The sequence below is a fragment of the Salvelinus fontinalis genome, chromosome 19 (assembly GCF_029448725.1).
Source record: "Salvelinus fontinalis isolate EN_2023a chromosome 19, ASM2944872v1, whole genome shotgun sequence".
Classification (NCBI taxonomy): domain Eukaryota; kingdom Metazoa; phylum Chordata; class Actinopteri; order Salmoniformes; family Salmonidae; genus Salvelinus; species Salvelinus fontinalis.
The window spans coordinates 26,194,934-26,210,529 of record NC_074683.1 but is presented as its reverse complement, the minus strand read 5'-3'; the positions used below and the strand labels follow the sequence as shown (position 1 = coordinate 26,210,529).

General features: G+C 40.2%; 1 protein-coding gene across 2 annotated transcripts; it reads right to left on the bottom strand.

The window, feature by feature from the left end:
* Nucleotides 1-2,027: 2,027 nt before the first annotated feature.
* LOC129816560 (zinc finger protein 148-like) lies at nucleotides 2,028-12,201 on the bottom strand. 2 transcript variants are annotated; one of them, XM_055871149.1, is made up of 7 exons: nucleotides 11,973-12,201; nucleotides 10,884-11,186; nucleotides 10,537-10,665; nucleotides 10,180-10,303; nucleotides 9,928-10,011; nucleotides 9,687-9,805; nucleotides 2,028-9,436 (listed from the first exon to the last, which is right to left on the bottom strand). In XM_055871149.1, exons 2-7 carry the CDS (start codon nucleotides 11,160-11,162, stop codon nucleotides 7,784-7,786), a joined length of 2,388 nt encoding a protein of 795 aa, XP_055727124.1. In that variant the 5' UTR covers nucleotides 11,163-11,186; nucleotides 11,973-12,201; the 3' UTR covers nucleotides 2,028-7,783. The 2 variants fall into 2 exon arrangements, with proteins under 2 accessions (XP_055727124.1, XP_055727125.1); XM_055871150.1 differs by having other exon boundaries at nucleotides 11,977-12,201.
* Nucleotides 12,202-15,596: the final 3,395 nt, after the last annotated feature.

The window sequence follows — 15,596 nt, the reverse complement described above, 5'->3', positions numbered from 1 at the left end:
TGCGGGATGCGCGAGGGATATGGTCACTAGTGTAAACAGGAGGTGAGGCCTCATTTAACACAGTAAATTCATCAGGCTTAAGCCATGTTTCAGTCAGGCCAATCACATCAATGTTATGATCAGTGATTAGTTAATTTACTATAACTGCCTTGGAGGTGAGGGATCTAACATTAAGTAGCCCTATTTTGAGATGTGAGGTATCACAATCTCTTTCAATAATAGCAGGAATGGAGGAGGTCTTTATTCCAGTGAGATTGCTAAGGCGAACACCGCCATGTTTAGTTTTTCCCAACCTAGATCGGGGCACAGACACATTCTCAATGGGGATAGCTGAGCTGACTACACTGACTGTGCTAGTGGCAGACTCCACTAAGCTGGCAGGCTGGCTAACAGCCTGCTGCCTGGCCTGCACCCTATCTCATTGTGGAGCTAGGGGAGTTAGAGCCCTGTCTATGTTCGTAGATAAGATGAGAGCACCCCTCCAGCTAGGATGGAGTCCGTCACTCTTCAACAGGCCAGGCTTGGTCCTATTTGTGGGTGAGTCCCAGAAAGAGGGCCAATTATTTACAAATTCTATCTTTTGGGAGGGACAGGAAACAGTGAAAGCACTTTAACAGTAAGTATCTAGTCCCACCATTTAAAGGGATCATTAGTATTTGGACAAATTCAATCAAATTTAGTTAAAGTTTAGTATTTGGTCATATATTCCTGGCACGCAATGACTACATCAAGGTTGTTGGATGCATTTGCAGTTTGTTTTGGTTGTGTTTCACATTAGGTTGTGCCCAATAGAAATGAATGGTAAATCATGTATACTGTATACTTTTATTATAAATAGGAATAGAATATTTTTCTGATCAAATTGCTAACCTCCCCTGGTATTGGTAATTTATATATATATTTTTATTTTAGCCTTATTTTACCAGGTAAGTTGACTGAGAACACATTCTCATTTACAGCAATGACCTGGGGAATAGTTACAGGGGAGATGAGGGGGGATGAATGAGCCAATTGTAAACTGGGGATGATTAGGGGGTCATGATGGTATGAAGGCCAGATTGGGAATTAGCCAGGACACCGGGGTTAACACTCCTACTCTTACGATAAGTGCCATGGGATCTTTAGTGACCACAGAGAGTCAGGACAACCACTTAATTTCCCATCAAGAAGTCAGCACTCTACATAGGGCAATGTCCCCAATCACTGCCCTGGGGCATTGGGATATTTTTCTTTTGACAAGAGGAAATGGTGCCTCCTACTGGACCTCCAACACCACTTCCAGCAGCATCTGGTCTCCCATCCAGGGACTACCCTATCTAGCTTCAGAAGCAAGCCAGCAGTGGTATGCAGGATGGTGTGCTGCTGTTAATGGTGAGAGGACATGATCTTTGAGTAAATGTAACTTTCTTACTCATCATTATTCATGAATTTACCACAGGTAGACTCCAATCAAGTTGTAGAGACATCTCAAAGATGATCAATGGAAACAGGATGCACCTGAGCTCAATTTCAAGTCTCATGGCAGAGGGTCTGAATACTTATGTAAATAAGGTATTTATTTTTGTTATTTTTGATATATTAGCTGACATTTCTAAAAACCTGTTTTCACTTTGTCATTATAGGGTAGTGTGTGTATATTGCTGCTTTAAAAAAATAACAATCCATTTTAGAATAAGACAGTAACATAACAAAATGTGGAAAAAAGGAAAGGGTCTGAATACTTTCCAAATGCACTGTACATTTTGGTTTTGACCAATGACAATTTAAAGGTGTGTTGCTCTGCTCCAAAAAAGCTACAGCTAGGCTAAAGTCCTTTGTCAGTTTTAACCAACCTTCAAATGGGCAGTTTCAAGCAATTGGGTTTTTATAACATATCAAATTCAGAAGTGTAATTTGTGTATTTTATATGCCTCATGATGGAAAATAACCTAATCAATATCAAAGCATTTCTTCAATAAATAATCGTTAATTATAGGTCTATATTAATATTATATAATTATACTTCCAAGAAACCAGTAGGCCTACTGTATGGATAATTATTTTTATTTGGAAGGACATGATAAACAATCAAAAACCAACAATTGAAGAATCAGATTTTCACAAGTCCTATATAATATATTGCATAAATCTAATAGAACTTTACTGAAATAAAATCAGCTACAATTAAAGCAATACATTACATATAATATCCAGTTCAATCGAATCGACAACTAAAAGATCATGCAAATCAACATCTTGCTTTTGATCAACAATCTGTGAAATAGAATAATTCATCATAACTTGACTAACAATGAGTTTACTATCCTTCCTTCTGTAGCTCAATGATAAAACATGAACATCTGAGTCAAAATAACTCAGTCTCAAAGGAAGAATCTCTTGTCCACATCTGCCAAAGAAGCTCAACATATCCAGAATCAAACAATTATCTGATATTAACTGAGGCCTGTCTGCAATAATGACTATATGACATACATACTTCAGAGCCTTTTTACAAGCAACATTATATTTTTCAAAAATAGAAGAAAGTATTTATCAAAAAGTTTAACATTTATACTTTTCCCCCCAATCTGATGAAACAAGTTTCATTTTTCCCCAGCTTATACAAGGACACTTATGGTCAGTTTATGGATAGGGGGTTACTGTAAGTGGTGGAACTGTCCCAAAAATTGGTTGCTTTTTCACAACCATAACAGCAACCCTTTCAGTTTCCTCGGTATACCGTTGAAGAAGGAACATTTTGGGTCTCAAACTTATACTACAAGTTGAAATCTAAGATAGGCGGGAAGAAATACACATAAAACTATACACCGTGCTTTTGAAAGTGTTTTCTTTCACCGGTGTACAGTAGGTTTAGTTGAAAACATAAACCTATACAATCAGATAACTGAGACAAAAATTAAATGAAAAAAAATAAATAAATTCACATCTCATGATTGACTACAGGTCAACATTTCAGTTATATGCCACGACATTGAATAATCAATTGTTGATGAATTTACGAGGATGATGCCCCGGGTATTCTTCAAACTGACAGTCCAGACCACACTGCAATACTGTAACTATTATTTCATGTAAGGATGGGCAGACTTTAATTACTGCAAGTCATATCATAGCTGGTCAAATCACTAATGAGGGAAATAAAATAAAAAATAAAAAAAATAGGTGGAAAAAAACCTATGGTTTCACAGAACATGAAGTGACAAACTTTAAACTGCATTGAAAAATCGAATGAAAAGTGTCTCCATAAAACATTGTACACCAGTCCTCACTGTAGCTACAACCACCAGGTTGTCCAGAACTGAAAACACACAAGCCAAAAATATTCTACTTATTTACAGCAGAGATACCAACTATCTATACATTCTACAGAGGGAATGTTTACAGAGTAAAGTTTAGTAGCTGTTGAATCCAGAACGAGGGTATTATTTGTCCCTGATTGTCAGTAGAAATGTAACAAGTGAGAGCTAGCATTTGATGTAAAACATAATGTTGACATATTATAACTAACATGACAGTAGCTTTCAATTCAATAAGCAAAACAATTTAACTTTAAAAGACATGAACAATAAAGCACAAAAAGACATCATGCAAGACAAAATAGCAAGGCCGAAATGACTAAGGCAATATAACAAGAAAAATTATTTCAAACCATTTAATTTTGTCAATGTAACTTTCAAAAGTGGATGTTATTGTGTTTTGCTTCACATGCAACAATATCAATCTGTTACAACAAATACCATAGAAACCCAACAATGCAAGAGAGACTCAACAAAATATATCTCAAAACTTTTCTGTAACCTGCCAAATATGCACAGCTATTCAGAAAGTTAGGCTGTGTATAATACAGTAATAGCTATAAAGAAATAACCATTCACTTAAAATGTCATCGTGCAATTCAAATCTTAATTTTCAGAAGTTTCTTGGGCACTAAAAGCCATCCTACCACTTTTGCTAATGTGAAAGCACACAAATAACCCCCCTAGCAATAGATTACCAGTAGATAAAACATTTTGTATAATATCTGAGCTACAAAAGATAGAAAATCGGAAGAGATGCCAGTGGTCAGTGTTTGCTGTAATAGCAAGAGGGCTAAAATGTGTGAAAGGGATGTCCTTTTAAAGAGCAGAAAGTTCCACTTTCATTGTAAATAACTTTGAATTGGGTTTGTTTCAGAAAGTGCAGATGGGGCTAGTATATTTAATTGACAGTCACCAAAAATTACTATGAAACATATGGGGATGGCTGGAAATATTTAAAAAAGGCACTGATGAGAACTAATAAAGATATTTTCCAGGGCAGGAGCCTAAATGAAAGACAAACTTGAATCTCTTACAACTATATGTGCAATGCAGGATATAAAGTACTGCGGAATGGGCAATTCTCTTACAAAAAAAAATCCCATTTCCAGCAACAGTTTTTATGTAAGTCAAAACGTATAAAATAATCACGATAGTTGTGATGGAAAGCAGAAGTTTCAGTACAATTGTATTAATGCCCACAGATCATTTGTTCGTTTAACATGGTGGGATCTTTTTGTGTTGGTAAAATATATTAGGCAAGAAATGGCAGTGGAAACGCCCTTACGTGCAAGTATTGATATAAGAACCATCATATTGAAGTAAACTTGGAGTCATGGGATGATATGGTGTGTGGTCCTCCCACTACGACTCGTCGGGAAAGCATGCAGATCATTAGGCTACAGATGAAATAAGTTATGAACTTCACAGGATGGTGAAAGTGCAAGCTTGCCGTTGTTTTCCAATAAATATATTGAGTGTCTTATTCTGGTGACATGATGATCTATGCTTGGCTGCCATTTAACAAATATTCTTGCTCTTATCCATAATTTCATCATGTAGGTAGCCAACCCGCACTGTGTCTGCGAGCTGTTGGCTACAGAGAACACATGCAAAGACCAGAGTGGGCACATTCCATATATAATACAATTGGGGGGGGGGGGGGGGACGACAAAACAAACAGTAGAGTTGAAAATGCGATTTTGAATTTAATCGCAAAAGTTATGGGCACGACGTCATCACGCAGCCTTTTATCCACAAGTTAATTAGATGGAAACATCTCTGGTGGGAAAATGTGCATATTGTTTTTAATGCAGAGTTTAGAATATTCACATGAAAATCTGTCAACAACTGGATGGAAACCTACCTACGCTTACATACATTCACCCGTAATGAAGTGTGTACAAAACACGATTATTTTATATAACTTTACGGGCTGATTTCCCACTCTACTCATGGATTTTTCCCCTTGCGGTCTTCACCTGCTACTGGGAAAACAGCCGTAAGACTACCAACCCTTCTAGAGAGACTTAAGTCTCCAATGACCACTTAGATTACTACAACTGCAATGAATCATGATTTGTTTCACAATAAGTGCATGCAACATAACTGTATAACATTTCGATGACCTATAACAAAGCATTTAGGGTCTCATTTGAACCATGATCTAAACCCTAAAAAGATCATCTATTAACCTCACTTAAGGTACATTGTGCAAACATAATTTAATATTCAGACAAATTACATTTGTTTAGAATCTTTAGATTATTTAGAATGGTCAAGACCAACCTATTTCTATCAAGTACTGTTGATTTGGATGAAGAATGACATGCACTATATACACACAAAAGTATGTGGACACCCCACCAAATTGGTGGATTGGGCTATTTCAGCCACACATGTTGCGGACAAGTGTATAAAATCTAGCACACAGCCATGGAATCTCCACAGACAAACATTGGCTAGCGAGTTCCAAACTGCCTCGAAGACACATCAGCACAAAAACGGTTTGTCAGGAGCTTCATGAAATACTTTTCCATGGCCGAGCAGCCGCACACAAGCCTAAGAACATCATACGCAATGCCAAGCGTCGTCTGAAGGTGGTGTAAAGCTAGCCGCCATTGGACTCTCGAGCAGTGGAAATGCGTTCTCTGGAGTGATGAATCACATTTTACCATATGGCAGTCCGACGGACAAATCTGGGTTTGGCAGATACCAGGAGTACACTACCTGCCCCAATGCATAATGCCAAATGTAAAGTTTGGTGGTGGAGGAATAATGATCCCAGCCTGTTTTTCATGGTTCAGACTAGGTCCTTTAGTGTAGGGAAAACTTAAGACTACAGCATAAAATGACATTCTAGACAATTCTGTACTTCCAACTTTGTAGCAACAGTTTGGGGAAGGCCCTTCCTGTTTCAGCATGACAATATCCCCGTGCACAAAGCGAGGTCCATACAGAAATGGTTTGTCAAGATCGTTGTGGAAGAACTTGACTGGCCTGCAGAGCCCTGGCCTCAACCCCATCGCACACCTTTGGGATGAATTGGAAACCCGACTGCGAGCCATGCCTAATCGCCCAACATTAGTGCTCAACCTCACTAATACTCGTGGCTGAATGGAACCAAGTCCCTGCAGCAATGTTCCAACATTTAGTAGAAAGCCTTCCCATAAGAGTGGAGGCTGTTATAGCAGCAAAGGGGGACCCATTCCATATTAATGCACAGGATTTTGGAATGAGATGTTTGACCAGCAGATGTCCACATACTTTTGGTCATGTAGTGTACTTCATTCCACACCAACCACCATAGAGAGCTTTGAATCAAGTGACTAAATTAAGACTAATTAAATCAAAATCATCATATGATCAAATACAAATAAAATCTAATTTCAGGCTACACACCATGAAAAAGGAGTTTAGCAAGCAACTGAAGAAAACTTTCCTTACATAAATTATTTGAAATTAATTCTGTTGAGATAAACTGAAATGAAAAGGTCATACAGCAGGTGTACTGTACAATATCAACAAGTGGACAACACTACATTCAGCAGCTATATAGCATGACTTTAGAAGAATGTCAGAACTGTTATGTTGACATGGCCTACGGTAACAGGGCTTCAGAGTAAGAGTGCTGATCTAGGACCAGCCACCTGCCTGATGACTCACACAATTTATTTCCGCTGCCCTATCGATCGCTACATACATTCTGTCTGAAACTTACATCCTAGAAGTTGTTTGTGTAACTTCAAAATGAGGGGAGTTGTACAAAAAAAATTCATAGGCGATTGGGTCATCTAACAAATCTAATCAGAGTATCAAAGATGATAACGTCACATTGGCTGGCCCTAGCACAACTAATTGGTTTCTGGGACGAATTAGAATGGTCAGAATGTGCTTGCATTCTACAAATCACTGGGGGAGGCAAGCAATGTTGATGGGTAGCCAGGCAACCAGCCCCCCCCCCCCCCCCCCCCGTCCATACAGTCTTATTCATTATGATCTAAAAGGAGAAACTGATCCTAGATCAGCACTACTACTCCGAGACGCTTTTTAAATACAGGCCCAGATATCTGGTGAGAGTTAAAGCAAGAAAAAGAAAGGTGGAAGAAACATGATTAAAGTCGATTAGAAAATGAAAACAGAGAAATAATTAATGTAAGAGTTACTATGCACCCAAATCCTTTTCATTACACCTTTGTGGCTTACATTTCTTAATTTACAATCTAATAAACCCCATGAGTGCTTTTTCCCCCGCAACCCAATTACATATGGGAAAGTGCTTCTCATACAGATAAATATTTTTCCCCCTATTTTAATGATTACCAAAATGTACCATTTTAATCTAACAGAAAAGTATATATATATATTTTTTTATCACAAATGCTTTGAGCAACAGCCACCTTTGCAGTGCAACCGATTTTGGCAGAACAGAGGATATGTATATAAAAGTGCCTTCCAAAATGATCGCAGAAATATAAAAAATATCCTCAACCAAATGTTTGACTCCTTGTAGCATCAGGTGAAGAGTTCAATTGAGACCTCGTCTCAAGGGAGAATTCAGAGAAGTCTGTTCCATGACTTCGCAGACTGACTTGTCCATTGGCAATAGTAAATTGGGAGGTGATTCCAGAACGTGATGAGGCCTGGAACTGTGACCGGAAGTTCTGATCGAAGGTGCTGATTTGAAAAGTCTGATGCAACCCTTGAGCATCAGTCTTTTTCGAGGATGCAACTTCCTCCATAAAGTCTTCGGTTGGCGACACAGCCGAGGGGGTCGTTTCGTCCCCTGAAAATGAGAAAGAGTGCTGGGAATCCCCTACAAGTAGTCCAAAATGGGGTTTCTCCAAGGTAGAGCGTAGTGGAGAGTTCATCCCTGACCTACCAGTGGTAAACCTGCTGGGGGAAGGGTTCTGTTTCTCTGTGGAGAACAGAGGCTGGTTGGAGAGACTGGGGCTCTCGGTGACAAAGGTAAGACTCTGGCTGCTCAAGTAGCTATCGTTCTGGCTGGTCCTCTCCAGTGCTTGCTGAAGGAACTTTGAGTACTCGTGCAGGAGGCTAGACTTCTCTGCTGGTGGGGCTTGAGGGTTACCTCCCAGGCTCTCTACCGGGCTGGCCTCAGACACATCCGAGGAGTTGATGGAGATGCTGGAGGTCACCTCCGTGTCAGCCACACTGAAGGAGATATCAGGTTGCCCATTGGCCTTGTTTGAGTAGTGGTCCAGGAGAGTCTGGAGAACCTCATCTGGGAGAACGTTCTTGTCGTGGTTGGACTTGATCTCGACGCTCAACGGCTGGGGTTCCAAGATGGTGGCGGGAACAGTTTCTTCGATGACATTGGCCACTGCGGCTTGTCTAATGGAAGGCTGGGACGTGATGCTGCTTACATTCAGGGCGTAATTGCGGTTGTTGGCCAAAGTGGCCTGCTGGAGATACCTCTTCTTCTTCAGGAACTGCATTGCATCGTCGTAGTTTGTGCTGCTGGATGCTGGTTTCGTCTGCCCTCCTTGGAGAGCATCTACTGGCTCCAGGTCAGAATTGGCCACATCCACATCCAGAAGACCTTGTTTGTCCACGATCTCGAACGTGTACCTGGTGATTTTGCCATCTTCAAAAGAGGACAAAGGGGACAGACTCACAGGTGGTTCGGGTTCAGTTGGTTGCTTCAGACTCCTCTTGGGGACCTTCTTAAGGACCAGCTTGGGAGGATGAATCTCCTCAGAGGAGAGATTCTCCCCACCCAGCCCCAAATGCTGCTCGCCGGACGAGTCTGGAAGCTCCACAGAATAATCTGCCACCACATACTCATCTTTGACCACCTTGGAGGTAACCGCATAGAGAGGTAGACATTCGATTTTGTTCTGTCTTTGCTCCACCTCCTTATCCATGGCGCCAAGAGAAGCGACCGTGGCAACGTCTTCAGTGGCAGCAGCTGAGAGAGAGCATTGAGACTTGTCTGAAGTCTTCAAGCGTTTCTTCTTGGGCAGTGAGCACTCTTTGGCAGAGAAGGAAAAGCCCAGAGATTCTGTGTTGCGCAGGAGTCCTCCATCTTTCCCCACTGCTGCAGCCTTGTGGGCTTTCCTCTCCTTCATCTCATGGCACATGCGCCTGTGCTTTAGAACCCGGTCAGTTCTGGAGAAGTACTGTGGAAAACAAACCGAATGGGTTTGGGGCATACATGGATAGTAGAATAAATGTTTTTAAAGAAATGTCTGCATGCTATATAAACCAGTTTTAAACTAGAATTTGAACAAGTGATGTATACTATTTGTGCCATCTTGCTAACTCCTAAGGTCGTTGTCTATCATAGCAAACCATAGGAGTTGGCTATACAGCACAAACAGATATGGGACCAGGCCATTGAGATGTGCTTTGGTAACATAAATAACCAACCTGGTGGCAGTAGTCACATTGATAGGGCTTCTCTCCACTGTGGGTCCTTCTGTGCCTCTCCATGTGGTATTTCTGAATGAACCTCATGCCACACTCCTCACAGCGGAAGGGCTTCTCACCTGACAAAGTCAAAGGGACAGCTCATTCTGTGGGCTAGTAACATCAACATTCAACAGGTGGGATCTTTGACTAACCATTGGCTAACATAGTTAAATCATAGCTTCGTGGGGTATTCTCTTACCAGTGTGGATTTTCTCATGTCTCTGGAGAAGGTACTTCTGTATGAAGCGCATATCACACTGGCTGCACTGAAATGGCTTCTCACCTGAAACCAAGCAAGTTGGTCAGTTAAACCCTATTTTTCTTGCTTATACTCAATGGGAAATTGTGTTAACCTACTTATTATGCAGAAATTGTAACTTACAACATAGGGCCTAGATCATAGTTTGTTAATTTAATGTAAAGCAAGAGGCTTGACTGTCATAAGACATACCAGTGTGGATGAAGACATGTCTTTGTAGATGGTAGTTGGTTCGGAAGGCTGCGTTGCAGTGCACACAAACATGACACTTTGGACTCTGGAGACCCAATGACCCATCCTCATTGATGGTGAGAATCTAAACAAAGAGAGATACATGGAAAGATAAGGACAAGAAATGTGTCAATTCACAATATTTACAACTGAAGCTGGGTGGGCCTTCATAAAAAAAATAATGGTTTTCACGTTGCTAGTTTTGGAAACAGAATTTGTCAGGTCCCAAAATAGATATTTAATCTGCACAGACCATGTGATTATAAGCTTGTCTCAAGCAATAATGATTTAAATGCAAAACGTATTATACATTTGCACCTTGGCAGGAGAGCGCTGCTTTCGCTTCTTCTTCTTGTGACACTCTGTGAGGTCTCGGGGCTGTTTTCTTTCTTTCTTCCCCAGCATTAGTTGATCAGAAGTCAGCTTCAACTCTTGTTTGATGCTTACCTACAAAACATTGTTTAATGTTTGAATTTCACTGCTTAAAGTCAGAATGATTCTGCACTCAATGGGTGAATCTCAAAAGTCTTCAAATTGAAGAACGGGAGAAGAGAGGAAGTACATATTTGGAATGACAAAAGACTTGAGATTCACCCAATGTCCCGATTTACAGCATGTATGGCAAGAAGACTGGCAATAAGAATGTATGCATGACATGGACTCACAGGCAGCTTGTGTGAGAGTCTCTGATTCGTTCCCCCTTCCCTGACATTCTTCACAGTCTCCTCATGTACCACCATCTCATCAGTTGGGATCAGGTCATGGGACACCATTGAAACCCCTGTCAGGTCATCATCATCCTCGTCTGCTAACAGGGGGTGGTGGGCTAACCCCCGCTCGCCCAGGGTCATGGCGACTGGACCTCCACCACCTAACCCCACCCTCTCATCCACTACCCCACCACACTTCAGCAGCATCCCCTCCAGCTTGTCATCAATGTTCATCTTAACTTAGAGGGACCTACGTGTCTGTGGGGTCAAATGAGGGCAGAAGTATTAGCTAGCTAACGAGTAACTGCATCTTACGTTAAAGACAACGAAAACATTTAGCTACATTTTAAGAGGGGTCATCATTGAGTAATCTCGGGTTTAGCTGACAGTTAGCTAACTGAATAACTAACAAACAAAACATTGAAAGATTGTCAGCAAACTGAATAACTACTGTAGCCATCAACAATCCCGTTAAATCAAAATAACACAGAGAGCGTTAGCCTACTAACGTTAGCTAGTTTTAGTACTAAGGCTATTGTACATAGTAGTAGTTAGGTTAACAACATGATATGTCGCTATAAAATAAATTGAGCGGTCAACTAGCTAGCTAAATGAACTACATAACTAGGAAACTAACGTTAGATGTTAAGATGATTGGTAGCTTTAGCTAGCTAAACAACTTTACCTAAACAAGCAACACAACTAGCTAGCTAACGTTAGATAGCTATCAGTGTTGACAGGCAACGTTAGCTAGCTAGCAGTAGCCTGTTAGCTAGCTTGCTAACTTGGTTAGCTGTGAATAGCAAACGTTAGCTAGCTAGGCCTGATCAGAAACAACAAACCAGAAGAGCTGGCAAGAACTCAGGTCAAGATTTAGGTTAGCTTCACTCAAGTGAAATGGAGAAGTAGCTAACGTTCGCTAATGCACGGCAGAAAACTGTTCACAACTAGCTAGCTGTCTAGATAACGTTTCTAACCAAATATATGTATTACTAACGTTAGCATTAGCTAAGCTAGCTAACGTAACGTCTTTAGACTGCTTACCTACTTTGGAATCTAATAAGGTCGTTTAGCAGTCATGGTTAATCTGCAAAAGTGTATCCGCTGTGTGATATATGCCGCGAGAGAAAAAACGTCACCGCATTTGACCCAACTGAGGGTGCATGGGGAATGTACGGTATATTATCTAGTTTGCGTTGTGATGTCGTTTACCTGTAGCAAATATTTTGTAAGTAAACCAAGACAGACAACAACGTGTCGATTCCAATGGGAACAAATGACTCATAATGGGCAGAACAAGCAAGAAGATGGGCAGGGCCAAGCATAAGCTAGCGAGATCCTATTGGCGTGTTCTAGCACGAATCTGCATATGTCCATTAGGGAACGCCTACTCTGTAAAGTGCGCGTGTGCAATAACTCACTTGGTCTTTGCGCACCTTCTAAACAACTCGATTTTAAAAAACTTTTACAAAGGGTAAAGTCTACAAATCTTAGTCCACTATTTTCATAACATATATTAGTTTTGGGAACTGAAAACTGTGTTTAGATCAAATGTTTCATCAATGAGAACATTTCCAGAATGTCGCCCAAAATCCATCTCGTTCCATCTTCTCCCACTACCCGCCTTCAGGCTTTCGCTCACTACCATATTTAGTAGTGAGTGGAAATGCCAAGCGGATGCTTCACATTTATACATCCAGTGAAATATCTCTCATTGTTCTATCTGTGCCTGTAGTGACTAGTAGAGCAAGCACTACAGTGTGTTCTGCAGACCTTTTCTACGTATCTTTAGCGCGCTCGCTCGCACGCAGAACTAGAATATGACTACGCTACTATTTGTTTCAAAAACACGATGTGTAATGCATTCAAGAAACAGAATACTGTTTGACAGATAGTCAAATCAAAACTTCCTCATTAACAAAAAATAAAACAAAGATTTGTAAATGAACTTGCTATTAAATCAATTCACTAGTACACCAATTAACTCATAGCTACAAACATGAATCTGATTAGAGCACAGCTGTATCACATAAATCACTGGGCAAACGGGGCCTAAAAATGTAAACTGATTATAGTGCATTATTACCAAAACACTATTTTAAGTTAACAACAGATGGCAGCATTCACTGAACATTAATTGCTTCTGTCTGATAGGCTCATAATGGAGCGTATTTGTATCATTCAGTCAGCCTCCTTTCCTTTCCCATAGAAATAAATACAATACCAGTCAAAAGTTTGGACACACCTACTCATTCCAGAGTTTTTCTTTATTTTTACTATGTCCTACATTGTAGAATAATAGTGAAGACATCAACACTATGACATAACACATGGAATCATGTAGTAACCAAAAAAGTGTTAAACAAATCAAAATATATTTTATATTTGAGATTCTTCAAAGTAGCCACCCTTTGCCTTGATGATAGCTTTGCACCCTCTTGGCATTCTCTCAGCCAGCTTCATGAGGTAGTCAGCTGGAATGCATTTCAATTAACAGGCGTGTCTTGTTAAAAGTACGTGTGGCATTTCTTTCCTTCTTAATGCATTTGAGCCAATGATTTAGGTTGTGACAATGTAGGAATGTTAAAAAGAAGATAACCCTATTTGGTAAAAGACCAAAACCATAGTATGTCAAGAACAGCTCAAATAAGCAAAGAGAAACGACAGTCCGTCATTACTTTAAGACATGAAGTTCAGTCAATCCGGAAAATTTCAGCAACTTTGAAAATTTCTTCAAGTGCAGTTGCAAAACTCAAGTGCTGTGATGAAACTGCCTCTCATGAGGACTGCCACAGGAAATGAAGACCCAGAGTTACCTCTGCTGCAGAGGATAAGTAAATTAGAGTTACCAGCCACAGACATTGCAGCCCAAATAAATGTTTCAGAGTTCAAGTAACAGACACTTCTCAACATCAACTGTTCAGAAGAGACTGCGTGAATCTGGCCTTCGTATTTGAATTGTAGAGTGAAGGAAAAGCTGTAATCAAAGAAAAGGGTGGCTACTTTGAAGAATATAAAATATATATACAGTTGAAGTCGTAAGTTTACATACACCTTAGCCAAATACATTTAAACTCCGTTTTTCACAATTCCTGACATTTAATCCTAGTAAAAATTCCATGTCTTAGGTCAGTTAGGATCACCACTTTATTTTAAGAATGTGAAATGTCAGCATAATAGTAGAGAGAATGATTTATTTCAGCTTTTATTTCTTTCATCACATTCCCAGTGAGTCAGAAGTTTACATACACTCAATTAATATTTGGTAGCATTGCCTTTAAATTGTTTTACTTGAGTCAAACGTTTCAGGTAGCCTTCCACAAGCTTCCCACAATAAGTTGGGTGAATTTTGGCCCTTTCCTCCTGACAGAGCTGGTGGAACCGAGGCAGGTTTGTAGGCTTCCTTGCTCGCACACGCTTTTTCAGTTCTACCCACAAATTTTCTCTAGGATTGAGGTCAGGGCTTTGTGATGGCCATTCCAATACCTTGACTTTGTTGTCCTTAAGCCATTTTGCCACAACTTTGGAAGTATGCTTGGGGTCATTGCCCATTTGGAACCAAGCTTTAAATTCCTGACTGATGTCTTGAGATGTTGCTTCAATATATCCACAAAACTTTCCTCCCTCATGCCATCTAGTTTGTGAAGTGCACCAGTCCCTCCTGCAGCAAAACACCCCCACAACATGATGCTGCCACTCCCGTGCTTCACAGTTGGGATGGTGTTCTTCGGCTTGCAAGCCTCCCCCTTTTTCTTCCAAACATAATGATGGTCATTATGGCCAAACAGTTCTATTTTTGTTTCATCAGACCAGAGGACATTTCTCCAAAAAGTACAATATTTGTCCCCATGTGCAGTTGCAAACCGTAGTCTGGCTTTATGACGGTTTTAGAGCAGTGGCTTCTTCCTTGCTGGGTGGCCTTTCAGGTTATGTAAATATAGGACTAGTTTTACTGTGGATATAGATCATTTTGTACCTGTTTCCTCCAGCATCTTCACAAGGTCCTTTGCTGTTGTTCTGAAATGGATTTTCACTTTTCGCACCAAAGTACGTTCCTCTCTAGGAGACAGAACACGTCTCCTTCCCTGAGCGGTATGACGGCTGCGTGGTCCCATCGTGTTTATACTTGCGTACTATTGTTTGTACATATGAACGTGCTACCTGCAGGTGTTTGGAAATTGCTCTCAAGGATGAACCAGACCTGTGGAGGTCTATAATTTTTTTTCTGATGTCTTGGCTCATTTACTTTGATTTTCCCATGTCAAGCAAAGAGGCACCGAGTTTGAAGGTAGGCCTTGAAATACATCCACAGGTACACCTCCAATTGACTCAAATGATGTCAATTAGCATATCAGAAGCTTCTAAAGCCATGACATAATTTTCTGGAATTTTCCAAGCTGTTTAAAGGCAGTCAATTTAGTGTATGTAAACTTTTGTGATACAGAGAATAAGTGAAATAATCTGTCTGTAAACAATTGTTGGAAAAATGACTTGTGTCATGCACAAAGTAATGTCCTAAACAACTTGCCAAAACTATAGTTTGTTAACAAGAAATGTGTGGAGTGGTTGAAAAATGAGTTTTAATGACTCCAACATTAGTGTATGTAAACTTCAACTGTAGACTTGTTTAACAATTTTTTGGTTACTACGTGATTCCTTAAGTGTTAT